General features: G+C 36.0%; 2 protein-coding genes across 7 annotated transcripts in view; one reads left to right on the top strand and one right to left on the bottom strand.

The window, feature by feature from the left end:
- Positions 1-406: 406 nt before the first annotated feature.
- Sar1 (Secretion-associated Ras-related 1) lies at positions 407-6,956 on the top strand. Its single transcript, XM_068774864.1, has 5 exons — positions 407-604; positions 885-934; positions 2,417-2,536; positions 4,570-4,871; positions 5,240-6,956. Exons 2-5 carry the CDS (start codon positions 892-894, stop codon positions 5,354-5,356), a joined length of 582 nt encoding a protein of 193 aa, XP_068630965.1. The 5' UTR covers positions 407-604; positions 885-891; the 3' UTR covers positions 5,357-6,956.
- Positions 6,957-8,014: 1,058 nt separating this feature from the next.
- Positions 8,015-23,611, bottom strand: part of LOC137931574 (histone-lysine N-methyltransferase 2C-like) — a 47,758-nt gene continuing 32,161 nt past the window's right edge. For 5 of the 6 annotated variants that reach the window (XM_068775010.1, XM_068775012.1, XM_068775014.1 and 2 more), the window contains 8 exons: positions 17,708-23,572; positions 17,094-17,312; positions 15,847-16,002; positions 14,672-14,810; positions 12,692-12,977; positions 11,578-11,707; positions 10,407-10,589; positions 8,015-9,925 (listed from right to left, as the gene is read on the bottom strand). In XM_068775010.1, coding sequence (XP_068631111.1) covers positions 9,833-9,925; positions 10,407-10,589; positions 11,578-11,707; positions 12,692-12,977; positions 14,672-14,810; positions 15,847-16,002; positions 17,094-17,312; positions 17,708-23,572 — 7,071 coding nt within the window. In that variant the 3' untranslated portion in view covers positions 8,015-9,832. Of the gene's footprint in view, positions 9,926-10,406; positions 10,590-11,577; positions 11,708-12,691; positions 12,978-14,202; positions 14,267-14,671; positions 14,811-15,846; positions 16,003-17,093; positions 17,313-17,707; positions 23,573-23,611 lie in introns of those variants that run through there. The other variant, XM_068775015.1, reaches the window with a different exon arrangement.

Below are 23,611 nucleotides of genomic sequence, written 5' to 3'. Positions count from 1 at the left end.
TTATACTATGTAAGTATTAAATTCTTTTTTCATTATTTTATATTTTCTGTTCATTTTTATTTTGTGTCTTTAAAAGTTAAACAAAATTAGATCAAAGAATTATTTTGGTAAAATTCTTGTGAATTGGCTGAAAAAATTATTTTTGTGTCTTTTTCTGTTTGAATACTTTTAATTAATACATTTTATCTGTATTATATTTCACAAAAAATAATTTAAATACTCATTTGTAAATAGTTTTAAGTTTAACGGAGCATTTTCACTGAGAAACATTTTTAATCTTTTACTTGTTGACCATAGCATTTTGAGAACAGTTGACATACATAGTTTTTACAACAATGTGTTGTAATTAATTCGAAAATAAACAAAATAATGTCATGATTTATAATAATACGTCTTATTTTTTATGTTGCCAAAGGTCGCAACCTTAGAACAGTGTGACAACTTCCGGAAGTAGCGTACGTCATTGCCAACAGATTGATATTTCATCGCATATTCTTCTAGTACCATAAAACGTCGGTTTTAACGGCGAAGCATATTAAAAAGAAGTGCGAAATATTGTGATAAACTTCCTTTAGCTTTAGTTATTCTAGTTCAAATATAATAAGTGAGTATTTCATTTGTGTTAATGTGCAATTGCTCGTAAAATTTGGACTACGCAAATGACGTCCTGTCATTCATATTACTTAATCTACAAAAGAATGATTCCACAGCACCTTGAAGACGGTGAACTTGTGCACCTTTTCTGGTGATATGTTAACGCGTAGTGTGATTGCCAAATTAAACGACGTAGTAGATATTAAAAAGATTTGCAAGTCATTATTTTATTTCATTCTTTGTGAACAACTGGAAGAAATTATGAAATAATTCTGTTTCCCAACTTCCAGATTCAAAATGTTTATCTTGGATTGGTTCACTGGAGTGCTTGGATTCTTGGGTAAGTTATAATATTAATGAAAAATAATTATTGAGAGCAGCCTTAATATAATCATTACTAAATTTTAGTTAGATTTCATATTAATTGACCTTTAAGGAATTGTCTTCCAGTGGACATTTTAAATTTAAATTACTGTTTCAAGCAGATTCGTGACCTTGCTGAGGTATTGATTATAATTTTGGCTGTTTATGTGCATTATTTATTTTATCTGGTTGACATTGAAAATTTTTGGAAATTAACCAATTTGATTTTTTTTCTTTATAATGTATTTATAAAAATTACACTTAAAATTACTTTAATAATAACAGTTGTTTAAATAAATATTAAAAAGTGCAAGTGCAGTTTTTGTCTTTACTCTGTCTTCTGATCATTGTTTACAACAATATGAATGGGCAATGCATTTATTAATTTTTATATATACTGTATCACATTGTTTATTTTATCATATATAAACATGTCAATTGCCTTTGTTTTGAGTGTTTTCCTCTATCTATTGTTTAAAAATTGTTGATTAATTATTTCTACTTTAAAAAATGTTGACTTAAGTAATTGTAAATAAATTTTAGACATTTATTCTGAAGTTTAATAGTTATATATTTTAAATTTCCTTTCATTTCTATTAATAACAATTCTATTAACAACTCTTTGTTATTTGTATTCTTTGACATATGTGTTGAATATGATTAAACTTAAACATACAATATGAATAATGGTAACCCTAGGACATAAATACCATGTAAGACATACATTTAAATTAGATGACTTTATAAAAATACTTTTTGTTGTACTATTAAATCAACAAGGTCAGCTGCTTATCATGAGTCAGACTGTCCCAAGATACTGACCCATAGGATTTGTGAGAACATCATTGCAATAAATATCAGTGGAATGATTTTGTCAGTAACAAAGTGTTGCCTTTAACAGCAGAAACAATCGAAACTGAAAGTTATGACCTATTTTCTTAACTTAAATTAGAAAATATTCAGGATATATCCATAACAGTAATTAGTAACTAAAGACAGTAGTAAAATTAATAAACTATTATCAAACTCTGCTTTACATAAAAATTTTAATGCCTTATGTTTATAACACATTCAAAATATGGCATTATATTACACAATTACTTAACCAATTTTTTCACATTATCTTGTAAGTGAAGCAAGGAAATGAAGTACTAACAAAAACTAACATAACTGTAAAACCCTGAAGGAAGTGTATAGTGTTTGTTAAGTATTAATATTGCTTATACAAGTGTATAGATTACATATCTTGTTTCAACCACAGCAGCACATTCATACATTATATTGGTGATAAGTGGGTTTTAATATTTATGTAAATAATAAACACTTGTGAGTCCAAGACAATATTGTAAATGCTGGAATAGCTGTTTATACCCAACAATAATTAAATATACTAAATAGATTTTCAATTAATAACTATTGTATACTATTTTTACATTAATTTATTTGTGTTATGATATAGGTCTGTGGAAGAAATCTGGCAAACTACTATTCCTTGGTCTAGACAATGCTGGCAAAACTACACTGTTACACATGCTGAAGGATGACAGATTGGCACAGCACGTACCTACACTTCACCCTAGTAAGTCTTAATCAGCATATATTTTCTATAGTATGACAAGTAGTCAAAAACTCATAATTCTACCCTTTCAAGTAATCTTGGCCTAAAATACTTAATGTCTTGATTGATAGTCCTTAGCCCTCCTTATTAGGTGGAATATTTAATATGATTCTGTAGAATATTTATTGAGAAAAGATTGCCTATTTTGATATTTCACAAGAACAGAATGTTGGACATAAAAACTGCTGATGGTAATGATGTTAATTGGTAAAATCTTAACATAAGTTAGGATTCCTGTTGATTCAGCATATACTTTCTCAATCAATTTTCATGTTAGTGCAACAAGATTAGTCAGCCTTAACAGTTTGACTGACGACCGATGAGAGGCTCCGCTGATTGGGAACAGTTCAAGATTTTTATTTTTTCATTTGTTTTTTGACAAAATATTCAAAAATAAGTTTCATTAATTTTTATGAATTTTTTTTAAAAGATATTTAGGCGTCTGGGTAAAAATTTTCAATCTGGGTGAATTGAATCCTTTCTCAAAATTAACAATAGGGAATAATAACATAGAACGCTCTACGCCGCCTTAGGGCGAGAATGACATTCAAACTGTTAAAAGAAGTATTTGATCAATTGTTTTATTGTGTACACTATGTAAATAAAGATTGTTTTTTTATAAACATATAAAATACATTTGACCTATTACAGATAAATTGTTAACATCCACAATTACGTTCTTAATATTGAAAAAAAAAATTGAATGCAATATTTATAATTATCCTAGAGAGAATAGCCTACAATATGCATTATTCAATAATAACACCTCAATATAACATGAACCTTCAAGTTGTATTAAAATGTACAAACAATAATTAATTAATATGTAATAAAAAGCACAACAATTGGAAATATTTAAAAAAAATCAATATGCATTCATTATCATAAAAACAGTGATGTAGTTTAAAGATTTTTAGCAATATAGGGTGTCTAGATAAATAATTAAAAAGGATGTGGTTGTAAGATGCCTTTTACTTTGTCAAGTTTCTTAATTGAAATAGAATAATTTAGTGAACATCTTTAATTCATAAAAGCATATAAAAACCAAATAAGAGTTTCGAATAGATTTCCTTTAAATAAGCACATGAAGGTATAAATAAATCATTCATCTTGGAATAATTTACACAAACCACTTTTAAACCAAGTTAAATATGCAAAGAGGTCAGTGATAATTCTTGTTTACATTATTTTAAAGTAAAATATGACGTCAAGGATATACCTATAAGGGTACCTACATATAAGGTTATATGACTAGGATACCAACAAGATAAAGAAAAATTACTTTTTTATTATCACAGTGAGACATAAAAATTAGTATTCCAAATAATTAACTATAAATCAAGGCACATTTAACAGCCTTGAAATTGTCAGATGTAAATATTTAATTTGAAGAATAAAGTATAAAAGTTTAGTGCAGTTTTAATACTGTTGACAGTTTTATTTTCACATAGGTTTTATTTTTAGCATTACACATAAAATAAACCTTTTTACTTTTTGAAGTATTGTAGATTCTGTCAGCAAAGTCATATCCTAATTTCAGAAATACCAATAGATTACCATTGTTACAACTATGTAGATATCTATCTTAATTCAATATATTTAGTTGTAGTAATGTTAGACAGGAATACCAACCTACCAATTCCAGATTCGGCTCTCTTGGGCGCCTATGAGTCGGATTGCTTAACGGGTATTATCGATAAATTACATCTCAAGCCGGAGACCTCTCGCGGGTGCACTTAGAGCAATCTATGACCTCCCAATCCGCATAAATCTTTGTACGTAGCGGCACGAACCGAGGCTCTCCCCAAGCGTCCTCGAGCTTTGTTATTTTGAAGAAGATTTCCGGCTAAGACACCTCACAACCGCGGAATTTACAAATGCCATTAACTGTGTAAATCTAGTCAAAAGTATAGTTATTACTTAATTATATTTTTTGTATTTACAATAAAATAATACATTAATAATAAACGGTTGTTTAAATTTAACACTTGCAGCGTCGGAGGAGCTGTCAATAGGTAGTATGCGGTTCACGACATTCGACCTGGGTGGGCATCAGCAGGCGCGGCGTGTGTGGCGCGACTACTTCCCAGCGGTGGACGCCATCGTGTTCCTGGTGGACGCGTGCGACCGCGCGCGTCTCCCAGAGTCCAAGACCGAGCTTGATCTGTTGCTCACCGACGAGACGCTCAGCAACTGCCCCGTACTTATCCTGGGCAACAAGATCGACAAGCCAGGCGCCGCCAGCGAAGACGAGCTGCGCCAGTTCTTCAACCTTTACCAACAGACTACCGGCAAGGTAAAATAAATATATTCCTGTCCTTATGGGGTGATTGATCACTATATTTCGACTTTGATATACAAGAAAAATAATAAAATAGTCTTCTATTTCAATAAAAATAATCATATTAAATGTGGTTGGTATAAATATTATCACTTTTTGCTTTCAATTCTTTCTTGAAAGATGCCACCAGGAGGGTACCACAGGGGGCACAAATGCAGCGCTACATAATATTTAGTTTCGGGGTGAAGGATAGCTTGATGTAATCAGCTGAGCAGCTCTTACTATAAAGTTTCCACCTACATGATATAAAAGATGTCCTGAAATGATGAATAAAATGTTCAATTAGTAAAGGATTGTTTTATTATTTGTTGTTGTTATTCCAGGGTAAAGTGTCGCGATCGGAGTTGCCTGGACGGCCGTTGGAGCTGTTCATGTGCTCTGTCCTGAAGCGTCAGGGCTACGGTGAGGGCTTCCGTTGGTTGGCTCAGTACATTGACTGAACAAGTCGCCACAACCATTTGGCTCGCTTATAATCGTATGCTTTTCATGAATCAGTTTGATGTAGCCGTCTCTTTATATTTGTTCAGTTTTGCTTCGGTTATACCTCACAGAGGAGCAGACTTCCTTTATAATTTAACAGTCTGTTTAAACTATAAACTCATGAAATTTTTTCTGAAGGTGTTTATATATACATATAATTTCTTATATATATGTAATCTCTTCTACAGTATATTTTAACTTTTGTTCTGAAATCGGCAAAGTTTAATATTAATTGTACAGAAATGCGACTTTTGTAAGCAGCCTGGAATTCGCTCACTAGTAATGTTTATATATGTCTATTGTAAAAAGTACTTATATTCATGAACTCTGTTTGTCGTACACAAAAATTAATCAATATAGAGGAAAAGCTGAGAATAATATAAGAAAATCAAAACACCATATACTTTCATTCCAATTAGTTTATAATACAATTTAATAAGGATTACATATTGAATAACTTATAACTACAGTCTATTATAATTGACGTAAAAGCAATTTTTTTAGGTTTTTGTATGCAATACAAAGATGTAAAATTCAGCTGGTCAATAGGCATTACTAGGTAGCGATATTCAATATTCGTGCAGTTTCGGAATATCTCACTGCAAGTAGCTTAAGCTTACGTTAGATTTAATCGAGGTTCCGTCATAGCAGGTATGTAAACCTTTGCTCATAACTACATTGAAATATATAATCAACAAAATGATAAAGTATAAGGCAACTCTACTTTGGTCTTGTACTTACAAAGTCTCACTTCAAAATATTTAATTAAATAAAGGAACCTCCATGAATCTGTCGTTTATTTAGAACTATTATAATCCACTGGATTAATGTAACTACATAATTAGAGGAATGTTGTTCCTTAAATAATTTATAAATTGGTTTTTTTGTTTGTAAATCAAGGTAATGGTGCAGTTGTATGGCCAATAACAAAATGTACGTGTCAATAAAGCGGATAGTTTTTACTTTACCGATCCTAATTTTTTTGAATGGTGAATTTATTCATTTTTGTTATAAAATCTGGACAAAAAACGAGTGTATTGCGTAAACTTGTTTATATATCACTTTAGAAATATTTTATTACACATTATATATAAATACAATTAAATGCGATGTTTAATTTATTTCATTCCATCAATATTGAGTGATAATTTTGACAGATGCCGACAAAAACTGCTCATTGTGTTGTACGGTTTCAAAAGCGACAATTGTTATATTTTTTGAACATTTGATTAGTTTGTATCATCAATTCTGTATTTATTGAAATGGCTTGTAATTTTGGTGCAAATGTTGGAACTTTGCAACTTTATGAAATGAACACAATTTTTAGAAATATTGTGTTTTTGGCACAATATTTCCAAAAATTGAACTGAAATCAGAGCTTGTTAAATGAGTTGTTGAAGGGAAAATGTAAAGTTGCAATGCATTATGGCAAGCCGTTTCAACTACACCCGTGAGATCAACTACAGTTGGGCCTCCAGCTTTACTTAGGACATTCTTCGATTATATTATTTGCAGATAAGTCAAAAAAAATACTTTGTAATAAAATTTATACAAACAGTAGCGTGAATTTTATTTTATCTCTTATTTAGAAACTGTTTGGTGGCTGTATATCATAAAGATTTGGATCGTGCGACTTGCCCAATGGAATTTTCTGTTTTATAGAATTCGAGGTAAAGCACCAAGGGCGGCATATGGCTTTGTAAGCGGCTAGTAGCTGCTTTTCGCTTACTAAAATTAGATATTGCTGCCTACGGATAACCAGACGGCGCTTGATCTATTACGTTCTTGTGGAAGAATTATGCTCTATTTTTAATGAAAGAAATTGTAATTTTTGACATAGGTTCCGCTAGACACATTACTGTTCCATAAACAATCACTTTGTTGATATTGGCGAAATAATTTGGTCTATTCTTTCTTAGTTATGGTTTAAGTAAAGTAAGTTAAGGTTGTTGTACATAATAGGCATTTATATATACACTACTGTGATCAAAAACTGCAGTGAAAATGGGATTAAAGTCTCCCGGGCGTTAGGAAAGCAGGTAATTTTTTTCTGTTGGTACAACTGTATAATAACATTTGCTAAGCGTCCGCCAAATGGTTTAATTATCTCCGAGTTACATGTCTTTTTGTAAACAACCTAAAGTGATTTTTTTTTATTTTGTTTGAAAATCGTCAGTTGACAATTAGAGACTTTGCTGATAGTGTCCTAATATCGTTTGGCCTCAGTTCATACCGTATTAAAAACATCTATTGTGTCTCAAACGCGTCGATCCTGAGGCCAATGCCGACTGCGTTGGTTCTTCGCGACTTTTTTCCTACAATTTGCTCATCATTCCGTAACCACGATTTTCGTCTGATTTTTAACTCAAGTCCAATGCGGGGAGGCCATTTTGACACGATTGGGGGGAAAATAGAAAGTTTTGAAGGCTATTCCAGTGTTTTATAAGCAAAAGTACTTTTTGTCGGACAGGGATTACTTTGAAGGGAGTTTGATTCGAAAGAATAAATAAAGGATTTACAATTTATATGCAAATTCACCTTTTTGATCACAGTACTTATGTATATATATTCATTTTGTGGTCAAAACACCGTGAGAGGTAAACTGTAAAGAAAAACAATTATCATTCTAATCAAAGATTTAATGAAAGGAAAATATGATAAAAATATTTAATATAAAGATATTTCTAAAGAAATAATTTTACAAATACACATTTTATTTAAGTGAAAATAAACGTCAGAATGATAACAAATGGGAATGCTTTAAATAAATAATTTGATGGAAAAGCGACGAGATATCACTTCAATAAAACGAACATTTAAATGTTATATACTAATACATGATTACTCAAACATTTCACACTTGCAGCTTCATTATTTACAATCTGATCGGAGATGTCATATTGCACATTTAACACTTAAAATTACATTGCATGAAACAACGCCCGCCGGCGGCCACTCACACCACTACACCACATGCCAACATTACGCCTTGCTTAAAATACTAGCTCATTACTAAAACTTTTGTTATATTAAAATAGCATTTTTAAAACGTATTATAGCGCGATAAACAAAACATGGGCGTACTTGACAGAAATTGACGACCAAATGATGTAAAAGTAGGTTTTAGTTCAAATGTTTGATTCATTAGAATAAAAATTTTCAAAGTGCTTCCAATAGTACTATTCAAGTTTTATTTGACAGTATTGTAGAACATAACATACAATAAATAAAATCTGAAATGAATGTCCCCCCCAATTGCAACTACCTATTCACACAGTTTCTTAAGCTCGAGCGAAGACTACATGTTTCACAAACGTGGCCTAACTACCAAAACAGGCCACTAGACCGCTAACTACGCATACGCCAGTACATGTTTCATGATATATTCTACCTAAATTATTATAAAAATTAAACTAGCTACAATACACGCACGAATTCCTACGGCCTATGCGGTTGTATCGTTGGATAGGGGCCGACTCACAAATGGTACTGCACTATAATACAATCCGGGCGCAACATAGTCAACCGGCAATCTATTATATCTAGGAACTTAATGACAGGTAGATATCAGTACTTGACTCAAGGCATGCATTTATTGTGATCGGAAATGATACGGTCTACACCCTGTTCATACCTATACGTTAACAAGTTTATATTACTACTCTTGCGCCTCGCTAAGGTACGTATAAGCTAAGTACAGCTATAGGGGAGGGCGCCGTGGTGTTCTGCGGTACTAGCCTACGACGTTAAATACACATACAAATGGGTCAGGCACAATGTGGCATTACATTACGACTAAACTCGTGCTGCGCGTACTAAATGCAGACCTGCATCTGCTAACTTAACCTATTCATACCGTTGAGATTATCGATAGACTTGACGCCGGCAACGACACTCGGATAATGAAGACACACCACACCGCGACTACTGATAACATAATGTCTATTTAAAAATTAAAATTATTCCTATTGATAGTAAATAAATATATCCAGAATTAAAATTCTGATACAAATTACATGATATTTAAAATATGTATAGAATGCATTAAAATTATATCGTAAACTATACTCGGTCGTACGTACATTCGGAAATAGGTCACAATGTAAAACGTCAAATGTAATAACAATGATTAACATCGCTTAACACTATGTACAAAATGTTTGATTACTTCATACTTATCAATGTCTAATTGAATTACAAAATTACGGTAAAAGGAAAATATGTGTAAAACTCTGTAGATATTGTCTTATTGATAACATTAGATCACACAGCAGCTTGATTGCATTACATAATATGTTTAAAATATTCCTCTATTTTACATTACGCGGTGTAAAAGTCACTTTGGTACATAAAACTAACTTGATAGCCTTAACTAAGAGTAAGTGTATTGATTCGTCTCTCATGGTGCTCGTGTGTTCGCGCGTTCGATTCCCCGGCTAGTTCATCCACTTGCGGCAGTTGGGCGCGCCGCACATGCACATGATCTTATGCGCGTCGTCTTCTATGTCGAACTTGTAGTCGTACGCCAGCTGCAAAGCGGTACGTTCTCAATGTCAACTACTTAAAATACATTCAAACTTATTCCAATGCACATTATATGAATAGCATTGCTGTAATCGTGTAGACTAACACCGTGTGTCTTGTGTATTAAGGGGACTAAATTACATTTTTGCAGTTTTATCACACATGTAAAAATTGTAAAAATGTACCGTACAAGAAAATGCGAGTGTATCTTCGCACATCGGCGGAGAACATGAATTAATTAAATTTGAATATTTTGAAGAACCTTTTGTGTAATTTTAAACTATATGACTTAAGCGTTTTTATATAGTTGTGAAATAAACATGTTTAACCCAAATAATTTCCTTAAGAAACATTAAAAAAGGCTTTCAAAAGTGTTCAATTAAATGTCGCTTGTATTATATTAGCTCTTTTATGTGACAATTTGCCGCCCTCTGTCCGCGGTAGATGACAAGATTTCTAAACGGATTCAACAATGCACAGTGGTACCTCTTCCCCGCGTGCGATGCGGCGTTTGGCGAAGATGATGATCCGCAGGTGTCGGTCTACTTCGACGGTCTCGGCCACGCAGTTGGGTTGGCAAGAGTGGTTGATGTAGCGCGCCAGGCCGCCGCTGAGCGTGGCGTCCACCACGCGCCGCTCGTCCAACCGGAACATGTAGATGCCGCGGTTCTGTGACACAAAAATTTATCTTTATTAGGACTTTCTACTATCACTTCGGAAAGCATTGGGAGAAGTGATGAAATAAACTACTGCAGACCTTTTATTTAGAATAATCGAGGGTAAGTGACACCCGTGATACACGAACCGACTTCGATTTTGACGAGCTAGATTCGTTTTCGTACGGATGTGAAATGCCTTGGCCACACTTTAGGTAAGATTGATCATGGTAACGATTTTTGGGGGAAGCCCACGCCAAGTCAAACCAGCCAACAATTGACCCATGACCATTATCCCTATAAAATTTTGTCTCTAGATTATTGCTAATGTGAGAATTTTTGTGAGTACTAAATAATGATATAAAACTATATTTGAATGACAGAGTTTTATAATATACAACGTTTGTTGTATATTATGTTTAGAATGATGATCAATTAATATCTCGACATTTTTTTTAAAATATAAAACATAAATTTCAACTTAGTGTACATTTTTACCTTTGTTACGTATTTATAAGTGATTAATCGTCGAATGAAATATCGGAAAGTTCAAAAAGTAATTTAGTTTTTCACGACGGGGCATTTATTTATATTTTTTTACCCAACTTCACACTAAAGCCGCATACTACGATTATATGTTTTGAGAGGTGCTATATGATGGCTTGTATGTGAAAAAGTTCAAATGATTTTACGCAGTACTTTTTGATTGGTATCCTTTTAAATATAGAGAGCAATAAGCAGCATTTTCGACATACTTTACTATTTATTATATTATAGCCATTAATTCGGAAATCACGTGGATCTTCACTACCAAAGACCAAAAATTTTATGAACGTGGCGTCATGCTACTACCTGAAAGATGGCAAAAGATGTTGGATCAGAATAGCCAATATATAATTTAATTAAATATTTATTAATTATATGAAAATCGTCTTTCATTTTCGTCAAAAAATGTAATTACTTTCCAAACAACTCAATAATTTTTTTCAAACTTTTCTTACCTTAGCCTCGTATTTCTTCTCTCGTAACTCGGATAGCTCGGAGCGGATAATCTCGCCAATGTATTCTATGACCATGGTATGTTTCTCCAGGTCCCGAGCTGCATACAAACCCAGTCCCTGGATTTTGGATCTAAAAGGAAATAATTAAATCATGTTTATTCAATTCATTCATCGTCATTTTCATTTCAACCACAGGGCGTCCATTGCTGGATGTCTCTACTTGCCAATAAGACCCCGAAAGAGACTACATTTCATTTCAGTTTTACAAAATCAATATTTGTTATAAGTTCATAAATTGATCTTATAATAGTAAAAGTGTAAATTGTAACCTGTCAAAGATACACAAAAATTGTGCATGGATCTATTTATACATAATATTAAGTATACAATCTCGCCTATAATAACAATACAAAAAATATAATCGTTAAAAATGGACCCTTTTTCTACAAATATGCCTTAAGATGTAGCTACTCTACACAAATAGATAACACTTCGAGTTCCGAGGTACCTTCTGATACATAACGGACTTAAAACAAAAAGAGTTTTATTTGTCGACCTGGGAATTACATTCACCGAAGTGGTGACCCTAACTTCAATAGCTTACCAACGCATTTTTATGCATAATTCTCGTATCAAACGATGCAACACAAACATCAGTACATTAAACACTACTTTGTGTTTCGTTTCACACCGTGTAAGCAAGCAGTTAAATATTTTGATAACTTCGCAGACCACTCTGTTTCGCGAACTCAATACCGATGAAGCTGTAAGAGCCGCATAGGCTAACAGCACATAACTCATAAAAAATGTACAAGTATATTTGTATATATATGTATATACATACATACATAGGGATATTAAACCTAATTTTCTGCATATACAAATCCGACAAAAAACTTGACAGTTATTTTCTTAACGCCTCGATACTAATGCCAATTTAAAAAAAATCACGCTGTAATCTTCTATTGGTCACGTCAAGATAATACCAATTCTAGCCATGTTTGTCTTTAGTATATTAAACGAGGCATTTAAAATAATGCCAAGTTCTTATTTTGGATTTGTCCGTTTATCGTTGTGAGCATGCGATCAAAGGCTGGAGGTGTGAGTAGCTGACCTGGCCAGGTAAACGTTGTTGCGCCACTCTTGCTTCATCTTCTTGTACTGTGAGCTCTTGGTGTGCACGAACTGTTTGGAGTAGGGGCAGGCGGGGTGGTCAGGCGGCGGCGCGGCGGGCGGCGGCGGCGCGTGCGGGCGCGGAGCGCGCGGCGGACCGGCGCGCCGCCACGCACACCTCCCGCGCGGCTCGCTACGCGCGCAGCCCGACGGGTTCACCGCCAACCCGCCCTCCAGCAGCGCGGAACGGCCGAACTTGAACCGGTAGTCTGTCAGCGTTTCTATACCTATAAAAACACCATACATATTATTTTATATACAGGTTGGCGGGTTATAGATGCAAACGGTAAGTCCAACTACGACAAAGAGATCAGTCGCTGAATCCAACTCTGAAGACGAAGGTTTTTGTCCAGTGTGTTGCCGATGATGACATGCAAATCCAAGACGTGGTCAGTTCTAATGCTTTATAAGACCCAACGTCACCCCGTGAGCAATGGAAAGGGGTCATGCTTGGAGCTTCGCTGCGAAAGCAAATGAGGAGAGGCACAGAAGAACTGAGGATACCGACGTATCTCGAAGAATTGCTCGTATGAAGTGGAAGTATGCAGGGGACATCGCTCGTTCAAACGAGAGTGAAATTGCTGGATGCGGTGGGCGCAAGACTGGTCATTGTGGCGACCTTTCGAGGAGCCTTATTATACCTTCCGTGTAGTGAACGATAATCCGCTGACAGTGATGATGATAGTGATAACTCATTTGATAACAATAAGCTTACACCTATTTCCAATCACTCGTATAAAGTGATCACTCTGAAATATGTCACATATTTATTTTTTCTAATGGAATGCAATAGACCGATGACATCTGGCAGTATCAGTATGCAGGAACAGACAGTAAACAGTTATCAATTTTAATACGTATCCGTATTTATAAACGCTTTCTTCTGACTATTTTACATTATGTTATCATTTTTGTAATTATCGATCTTTGGGTAGGGTGTACCATACTCTTGTCGTTTCAGCCCATAGATATCCACTGCGGGGCATAAACCTCCCCGAAATATATTGGGGGATATAACGTTATCACCACTCTTGGCAGGCTGGTTGGCGATCACATTGTGGTATTATGGTATCAAGAGAGAGCAAATTGACTACACATAACAAGACAAATTACATTATCAAGACGACATACTGATTTAACCCGTATAGACTTTTCCCGTAACATTATTTTAAATATAAAGTCTACGCATATATATCGAGCTTCTAGGTTCATTCAAAAAAGTATATTCATCAGTAAACGGCCGACTTCGTACCTACTGAGCCGTCATAAGAATTTTTATTTTTCCATTTACACTGTGCGTGTAATAAAATGATTTTTTTTCGTTTGAATAATTAAAGAAACAATTTCTCATATATATATTAATTAATAAAAAGTATGTTTGAAGGATCGCTAATTTTTAAACGATTACTTTATATAATAACAAACTAAAATTAAATAAAAGAAAATGTTGTAGCACCTTTTCTATAATTATCCGATAATTAGTTGCAGATTTAGTTGATCTTTTTCTCTTATATATCTGCAAAAATTGCATAAACAAACATATCAATATTCTTATACCAGTTATAGTTCGCGAGCCAACAACGTTAATTTTACAGTTTTTTTATATATATGACATCAAAAGGAAAAGCTGGCTTATCCTTACAGCTCAAGCTTATCCTTGCAGCAATCCTTATAGCTCAAAATAAGAACATATTAATGAGCCCTACAATTTTTTGTTACATGATAATGTAGTTGATAGTAGTAAAAAACATAGTCAAAGTCGCCGGAAGTTATTGCACGCGGGCAGCGCACGACGGGTCGCTGTGGTGATGTTTGGTGAAGGCTTATGCCTTGCAGTGGGCGTCTATCAGCCGATGATGATGATGATTATAGTTGACAAGCCTCAAGTTTAAAATGTGATGTGACATGTGGATATACTTACCCGGCAAGCTCTCCAGTACACGCACAACGGCTGGCTCTGTCAGTCCGAACAAGTCTTCCCCGGTAACGTAGTTGGGCCATAACTTTAAAACGCCTTCCTCGCCGCGATTCTCTCGCAACGCGGCGACCGCATCCAAAACCTGTCGTCAAATATTTAATCATAAAATTTACATTTAATAATCATCGATAAAAATTATTATTACCTATTATTAAATAATAACACAAACATATTATAGTGCGAGGATAGGTGATACAAAATTAAACAAATCTATGCCAAGGTTGGTAAAATGATTGTTATAGAATTTTTATATGCAAATGGTGACAGAAAACAATATTAAGAACTCGACATAATTTAAGACAAACAAAAGATATGTGATGTTATTTCACACTAGACTTGGTAGTGGGTTACGGATTGTACCCTCTTTAAAAGTGTGACAGCAGTAGTAATATCGGAAAGCTCCTCCGTGTAAATGTTCTATACTATAAACTAGCTCTCCCACATTTGCTTCACGTGACATAAGTATAGAAAGAAATACAAATTTCGTTATCTGGGTGCCTGATTATTTATTATGAATGAATTGTACGAAATTATTTCTATCACAAAACTTTCTAGTACATATAATGAGACGTGTAGTTTAATTACATGCATTATATTTTATAAACGCCCAATCAATCACCCTTCCGGGTGGAATTTTGTAGTGTTCTTGGCTAACTTTATTCGAAGATAGAAATATTCGTACCAATTTTCCAATCAGTAAGAATGTTTCCAGACATATCGTGATAAGTCAGTACAACCGTGAAAATCTCTTATATGTTTAAAGACTATGATGATATTGAGGTTATATTTTTATTGGTTAAAACATTATTACGCTAAGTAGTCGGTGTTAAAAAAGTAAGTTTAATTGAGCTGTAGCCATATCCACTATATATCCATTATATCGGAATCGGAAGACTTCGCCAGGATTTGTATTTCCGCCCAGAGCATCCATGTTATGTGGAAATAGTTAGGACTCAGATGGCTGAAGCTTAATGGGTCTACTTCGGATGGAGACTAGTATGCTGTGGAGTAGATGTCGATTCTATTGTAACCAGCCAAGACCAATTTAATTGCAAGTTTGAAAATACAAAAGTTGAACAGATTAAGGAATATGACGGTGTAAGTATGCAGGTACTGACGGCGGCCCACGCGGCGCGCGGCGTGGCGGCGCACAGCTCTCGGCGCGACTCGTCCTGCGCGCGCACGTGGAAGCGCGGCCGGCCCTCCTCCTCCGATATCCAGCACACGTAGCGGCAGCGGCTGTTGGCGCGCGACATCGACCAGTAGAAACGCACCTGTATACAGTCAATCGTTTTACATCAAAACAAATCACAAATACACTACCCCACATATACAGAGTGATGACAAATAGATGTAAACCAAAGCTTTAGAGGTGAATGTAAAGTTAATTTATATAGATAAAAAAATAAAGCATTTTCAAAATTCGACCTACTAAATATATTTATTATTACGATTGAGTTACCTTTATTATCCACAAAAATAAGAAAATACAATAAATATACATAAAGAAATAAAAAATTCCAAATAAAATGTTTTTATGCAATTGTAGCCGTATTTATATATAATAACTATATAATTCCACTGAGTTTTTTCGCCTATTCTTCTAACTTCTGAGGCATCTGTTTGGAATAGGTTATCAATTCAGTTAGACAAGAGATTGTTATCCGTCATGTCGAATAAAGAACTTTTGAATTTGTATATTTAACTTTTTTTTTAATGAATATTTCCTTAATAATGTGTATGAACTACTTATAAATAACATATCCTTTTAACGCATTTTATTTTAACCATTTCGGTACGAGAGTCGACGGCCACAGGCGAATGCGCATATTCTGCTCTTACGTGCCGCGCGCTGCTTCGCGCAACGACACTGAGCCCGTCTTGCTCTTTTAACACATTTGTGATGTTTTACATTACAAGCGGATATTACGTGCAAAGTAATTAAGATAGCGTTTTCGTTTTCTTTTGGTTTTTTAATATGTTGAGTTTTATTTTTATAAATGAAAAATTTGAAAATTTAACTAAAAATTATGGTCTATTTTATTTATACCGCAAGTTTTAGAGTACTACAATAAATGTTATTTTTTGATATCACAATGTATTGTATGTAATTATAATAAATTGTATTTGAACTAAAAAATAGGTTTCTGGGTTGACGACTCGGCCGTGGACGTCTACATTACGGCAGTCGACTATAGTCGACGCTCGGCGGTGGGTTTTGCAGCTGACGAGTACCGTGCCGAAATGGTTAAAAAAAACCGACGGACGCTTGTAGAAAACAACCTTTACCGCCTATTACTATCGAATGAGCCATTAAAAGAAATATACAGATTGAATTTCTAACTTTGCATATTACATTACTCACAATTTTGTATCCAATGGGATATATGTAGTTGGGAGTATGGAAAGCGGGTAACTGGTGCGGCAGCAGATGACCAGGGCTAAGGAAGATGAGTCCACCGACGCGGATGAGGTGGTTCGCGTCGGAGTGCAGCATCACAGAGGCCACTTGGCGCTGCTCGTCGCGCGACACGAACACTCGCCGCTGCACGCTCAGAGTAGTTAACTCGTTGTCTTTTTCATTCTGTCCAAAAACAAAGTTATCGCTCAAAATACTTTATTTTAAATGATCACTGTAGCATTTTTGAAAACTACGGTAGAAGAATTGTGTCTAAGACGTACTTTATATATTAATCTATATAACCAATTCTGTATGAATATAAATTAAGCCTTTACCATGACCCTTATTTTTTATTAAAATAACTGGTAAACAATAATTAATATTTGGTTAATTGTAGAATAATAATTACTTAACTTTTTAAATGAAATTAAGGTATGTAGGTAAATAGATTGATTTGTATTTGCGTACGATGTGGTATATCTTTAATAATTTAAATAAAATCGTATCATATAAAACAGTTAAATTTTAAAGGGTGTTAAGTTAAAAGTTAAAGTTATTTGTGTTAAAAGAAATTTTACCTTGGGTGCATGGGAAGCGCAGAAGGCAGACTTGTTTTTATAGAACACGCAGTTATCCTTGACTGCACATCCGAGATGATAGACGCTGCCACATCGCACCTTGAAGCAACGGACCGTCGCTCCCAACCTGCGGCACACCGCGCACGTCGCGCTCATGCCTGCGGCCAGAGCGCTGTCCACGTTCATCAGCGCTCCGCTGACGGTCTCATACACGCCCTCGGACCAAAGCGCGCAATTAAGATGTACCCATCTATCAACGTCGCAGTTCAAGAGCCTCGACACGCCGTCGCCAACCCCATCACCTTGTATACCACATAACTCACATTTACGACTGTCCTCATTCGTAACAGGCATAATAGCTACGCCAGTTCTGAACACCAACTCTGTAAGCTCTCTATCAGTTGGACGCTTATATTTAACCGGAGGACCAATACAACCAGGAGACCAAGCTTTGTAACGTATGCCTCTAAATTTCTCTCTTTCGCCTTGATTACTTTTCTCATCCTGTTCCACATTCTTCAGATCTTCGTCAAGAGCGGTAACGTCGTCGCCCACTTCTTTCATTAATTCATCATTGTCAAGCGAGTCGATAAATGACAAATCCATCTTTTCGTCTTTTATGTCAGGTTTAATATCTAAGTCGTCAGTTTCCATGCTCTCGGTCGAGGCAGTGTCAAAATCGTCTCGATCCTTCGATAAGTTACTATCAATGTCTGTTTTGATATTGTCATCTTTAATTGAAGCTTTAGACTTGCCATCGAGAATAATATTAGTAGGGCGCCAGGCGAACCTCTCGTAACATTGAGTGCTGCAAAAATATAGTTCCGAATCACTGTCACAGAGTATTTCTTCAGCGTTACCTTTATTAGCTGACAGCAAAGGAAATTCCGAAGCTTTTGCCCGCACTACGGAATCCAATATTACAACATCACAATGGCGACAGAATTTTGCTGCACCATTTAAAATACTTTGAATATCAATAGGAGTTCCCTCTTTGCCATCTTTTCCTTTTGATCGATAAAGCCCAAGCTTATGAGATGGTGGAGTGGCTGTCCGTTCGATTATTTGATAAGATGTTGGAGGCGGTATGTGCAGAATTCCAGCGAGTTCTTTAAGGACCCCAAGAATATCTTCAGCGGCTCCCGAGGTAAGTGTAAGCGTGACCGTAACATTCTCATTACTTTCAGTGCTACTCGGAGAGTCATCCACTTTTGTTTTTAGTGGAGAATTACTTGCAATACTTTTTATGGACCTTTGATTTTCATCTTCGTCTACAGCCTGATACAACGATAATGGTTTCATCCGTATTGGTATCGGAGCGATAAGTGGTATAATAGGTGACACTTTTCCTGAAGGTGTATCACTGTCTTCCTCTTCATCGTCATCATCGATAAATCTTAAACCAGGGAATCTATCCGCTGGTTCAATTTCAAATCCTTCTGGGCTTGAACAGCTGATAATACTGTCTGGTGTATCGGTATCTCTTTCTTTGCAAATAAAGTCCAATTTCTTATCTTCAGGGTCTTCATCAAAGATGATCGGAAGAAACTCTTGATCATAGAAACCACGTTGAGTGGAAGCTGGTGATTTTTCTGGCAATGGTTCTTCATCACCAAATGGTTTAGTGTTATAATAGTCAGCCACATTTGGAATTTTAGCATTTCCAAATTCACCGGTAAGATCGCCTTTCAAAATATCATAATCTTTGCTTTTCAATTTAGTTAAATCTCCAGAACCAAACAGCGGACAAACTGCAAAGTTTGTGGTAAGCTTAGGCTCCTGAATTTGCATAGGTGGTAGAAGTCGAAGTTGTGTCATCAAATTGTCTATAAACGTATCATAGTCTTCTTCGTACCGAGAACCTTTACGCGGTCTTTTCTTGGCATTTGCTGCGTTAATATTACTTTCAGCGGCAGCTTTCATATTCATTTGCATTTGTTTGCGCTTTTTTTGTTGATATTCTCTTCTCTTTCTTTTCTTCGCCTCAGAAGGTGTTTCCGGTGCATTCGTTTCTGAGGTCGAGTCCATAGTAACGCTTTCAGGATATTCCTCTTTCATTGGTTGATCTAATTTTCCTTGATCAGAAGCAGTAGAGACTCCTGAGGTCGCAGACTGCTGAGAACTTTCATCAAGTAACTCTTTTTTAACATCCATTGGTGTAAACGGTCTATGTACTGGACTCTGCTGCGGAGGAGCAACTTCTTTTTTAATACTCTGATGTAACTGTTGATTTTCAACGTTCATTGCATATAAAGGCGTCGCCTTTATAGTCGGAGAACTTTCTGGAACAGGTGTTGTTTCTTCCTTGTACATAATTTTTATTGGTTGCTTCCTAACATCCATTAATGACTGCGTTGATGTCTGAATTAAAGGTGAAATAGACGAAGTTGGTATTGATGTCTGAATCGGACGATTATTGAAAGTAGAATTCACCGTTGTTAGGTGTCTTGGCGAGTTATTTGGTATTTCTACTTCTTGCGTTAAAGCTAAAGTAGGTGGAGGTATCGAAGGTCTAGCTAGTTGAGCCTCTAGGGATGAAATATTGCCCAGAGCAGGCGCTGTTCTTTGTATTGTCATCGTCCGCTGCGGCACTACCGCTGCCGCTGTTGTAGTTGTCTGTAACAGTTGTTTTAGTAAAACATTTTGCGACTCGTCATTTCTTTGATTGCCCGTGCCCGACTGAGTATTCTTATTTGTTGTGCTGTCATTAGGAGTCGCCGTTGCATTTGTTTCATCAGTTTCCATTAGTTCAGATTTAACTGTTACAGATTCAACACTATGTCTTTTTGTTGGCTGTATGTGGCCAACAATAACCTCACTTTTTGGCTCATCGGTAGATTTAGATCTTTTCAATGGTGAGGTTAGTTGCGTGTGTAATAATTTTGAAGATGTTATGAAATTAATCGAGCCAGGTTGCTGCTGATTAGATTTCATTTGCATCTGTGTCATTCGTACTGTTACATTCGGAGCTGGCTCTTTATTACTTATTACCGCTCTAGACGTCATAACTAAGGCAGGCGGTTGACTAGAGCTTATATTCTGAGAACTGAAAGATATATTGCTTGTATTGATTTGTCTGGTTGGCTGAAGTAAAGTATGGCCTAGTATACTTGTAGGTAATGGTTGACCCTTCTGGAACCCACTTACACTAGTTGTAATGGTATTATTTGAATGAATCATAGACACAGTTGCTGAAGAATTACTATGAATCTTAGAGAGTGCCGGCATTTGGATTACTTGTGAAGCTACACTAGCAACATTGCAATCTTCGTTTTGGGTAAATGGCTGATTAGATATTAAAGGAGATTGGGCAGGCGACTTCATTAATGAATTTTGAATACCCACTGGGGAGTTTATTGGTGAAACAGTTGGAGACTTTCTAATCTGGCCCATGGACGACAACGTATTAACACGTGACCCAACCACCTGCGCGGCGCTTATAGGCATACTTTCAGTACTCTGGATAGACGTTTGCGGTTTCTCCACCCGTTGAATAGGGGACGGACGTGAAACGGCCACTTCCACTTTAGAAGAAGGTAACAAATTTTCAAAGTTAACTTGAGTAGGCGTTGTGGCGTCACTATTTCTTCGCATGGCGGGCATATTTTGTGATTCAAGTTTTGGAGTATTTGTATTCAATGAGGACATGATCGTTCTTAACTGTTGAGATACATTGGCCATGTTTGAAGTTAATTCTGCCGGTTGTGATAATGGGGACAATTGAGGTACGGCGGCGGATTGTAACGACAGCTTTTCTTGTTCACGTTTCAGAAAAGTTGATTGTTCTTGAATTTCTTTATTATCTGTTTTATGTTGTGTACTAATACTCATATTTTGGCCCGGAGCATTTACAACACTTGGCTTTGTATTTGGATGTTTCATGCCATAGGATTTTGTATCATCAGTAATGTTTTCAAATATGCATAACATGTCTTCCAAAGTTTCAACATGTTTTGTGTTACCTTCGACTGCTTCTGAATGTTCGCGCATTGTTATGTCGTTAAGATATCTTTCTTGTGATGGTGTTGGAGAAGGTATAGATATCTGTACCGATTCCTGAGTCATATCAGATGTTATCTGCATATTCGAGTCAATAACCATTTCTTTGGTTTGGTTGGCTATAGCTTTTATGGTCTTTACAACATTTTCCTCTTGTTTACTCTCAGTTGAGGGATTTTGTATAGATGTATTATTATACGCTAGCAATAAATTTCCTTGTAGATTATCCTCAGGTTTGTCTTCATCGTCACCTTCCATAATGTTATCTGGAATCTTTTCGGGAATAGGATCCGGACTCTTTATATCAGTCTTTCCTAAAAGAAGTGGAGTTCTATCCGTTATACAAAGCGTGTGTGGTAATTCAGTTTGTTGGCTTATTTCAGTCTCTATATCAATATCTTTGTTGGATTCTTTACATAAAGACAATTGCTTATGCTCTTTTTGTGACACGTGGGATGTCAAAGTAAGTAAAGACATGGATGTACTAGGATTCTGCATTTCATTACTATTTTCAGCAGAAACGGTACTATCAGGAGACGCAGCATCATCTTGAAATATTTTAGCTGGTAGAGTAACGTCATGAGTTACTGATAAACTAGATAGTTTCGTATTTGACAATGACAAAGCAATCGGTTTTTCAATTGTTTTTACAATTTTTTGTTTCACTTGATGTTGAGTTAAAATCGACACCGGAAGCCTGGATGCACCAGTGTTCGAGGTCGCAAGGGTAATTACAGGATTGAGGTTGGCGACTTTAGGTACGTTGGACGATATGACACTTATTACAGAACTGATTGGCTTAGAAAGCGATTGTGATGACATGTTAACTGTTAACGGAGGGTTTGTGAGATTGAGAGGCACTTTTTTTATTTGAGGTTTTGGACCACCAGCATGTCCAGTCACACTTGCAATGGGAACTGCAAGATTCTTTAAGACCGGGACAGAGATAGTTTGGTTGGCTATGGAAACTGAAGCGACCGTAGCTTGTGACACTTCATTAAGAATTTTTGTATTAGTGTGTGGTGATAACACCGTGGCGCTCAGCACTGGCAGTCGGGACAGAGCTGAAGTTGAAGACTGATTGACTATTTTATACTGTTGCATACTAGCCGTTGGCTGTTTGGCAGTTGCAAGACTGATCACAGCAACGGTTTTCGTCGTAGTTTCAGTCCTTGTTAAACATTTGTCTTGATGCGATGTTTCCTCTTCCATCTCGTCTTCAGGTTTTCCGCTATCTATTAATTCTTCAAAATCTTCTTCAGTAGCAATTCGTTCTTCTGGGGAAATAGCACCGGGTTCCACGACAACTATGTCGTCGTCATCTAGATGTTCAACGAACTCTTCTATATCATCGTCGTTATCGTCTTTAGAAAAACCCATACGTGCAGCGTCATCTGAAGTTGCAGCGTACTCGACTCCGTCAGTCGCATACAGCACATATTTCCTCCCTTCGCTCATTTCGCCGACTTCGTCCGACCTCTCGGTCGGGGCAGCAGTTTTTCCCGCGAAACGAGGTCGTGGGGGAGTTCTCCTTTTAAGGATAGAAACTTTATTTAGGTGGGTAGGATGTCGCCGATCATCTTCCTTCGGCCAAATCGGGGCGCCTCCAAAGAGACCGACTTTGAAATATCTATATCCTGGTGGGATTGGAGCTATTCTATGTGGTTGTCCCCCACCATGTTGATCGCTGGGTGCCATGTGATGATGGTGTCCTCCACCGTGTTCCTGATGATTGGGAGCAGGGGACGCGGCAGGGGAGGCCGATGGTGTAGGTGTGCGCGCTACGTGCGGAGATCTGGATAATGACGGTGAGGCAGGTGCACCTCCCATTGGGCTGTACTGTTGTCTTTGTAGCAGTTGTTGTCGCTGAAACAGAGCGAAATATTTGATTAATAATTAAGTTAA

Source organism: Battus philenor, unplaced genomic scaffold (genome assembly GCF_028537555.1).
Source record: "Battus philenor isolate CCGP_79_NKW_IND1 unplaced genomic scaffold, ilBatPhil1.0.hap1 SCAF_8, whole genome shotgun sequence".
Classification (NCBI taxonomy): Eukaryota; Metazoa; Arthropoda; class Insecta; order Lepidoptera; family Papilionidae; genus Battus; species Battus philenor.
This window is presented reverse-complemented; position numbering and strand designations above follow the sequence as displayed.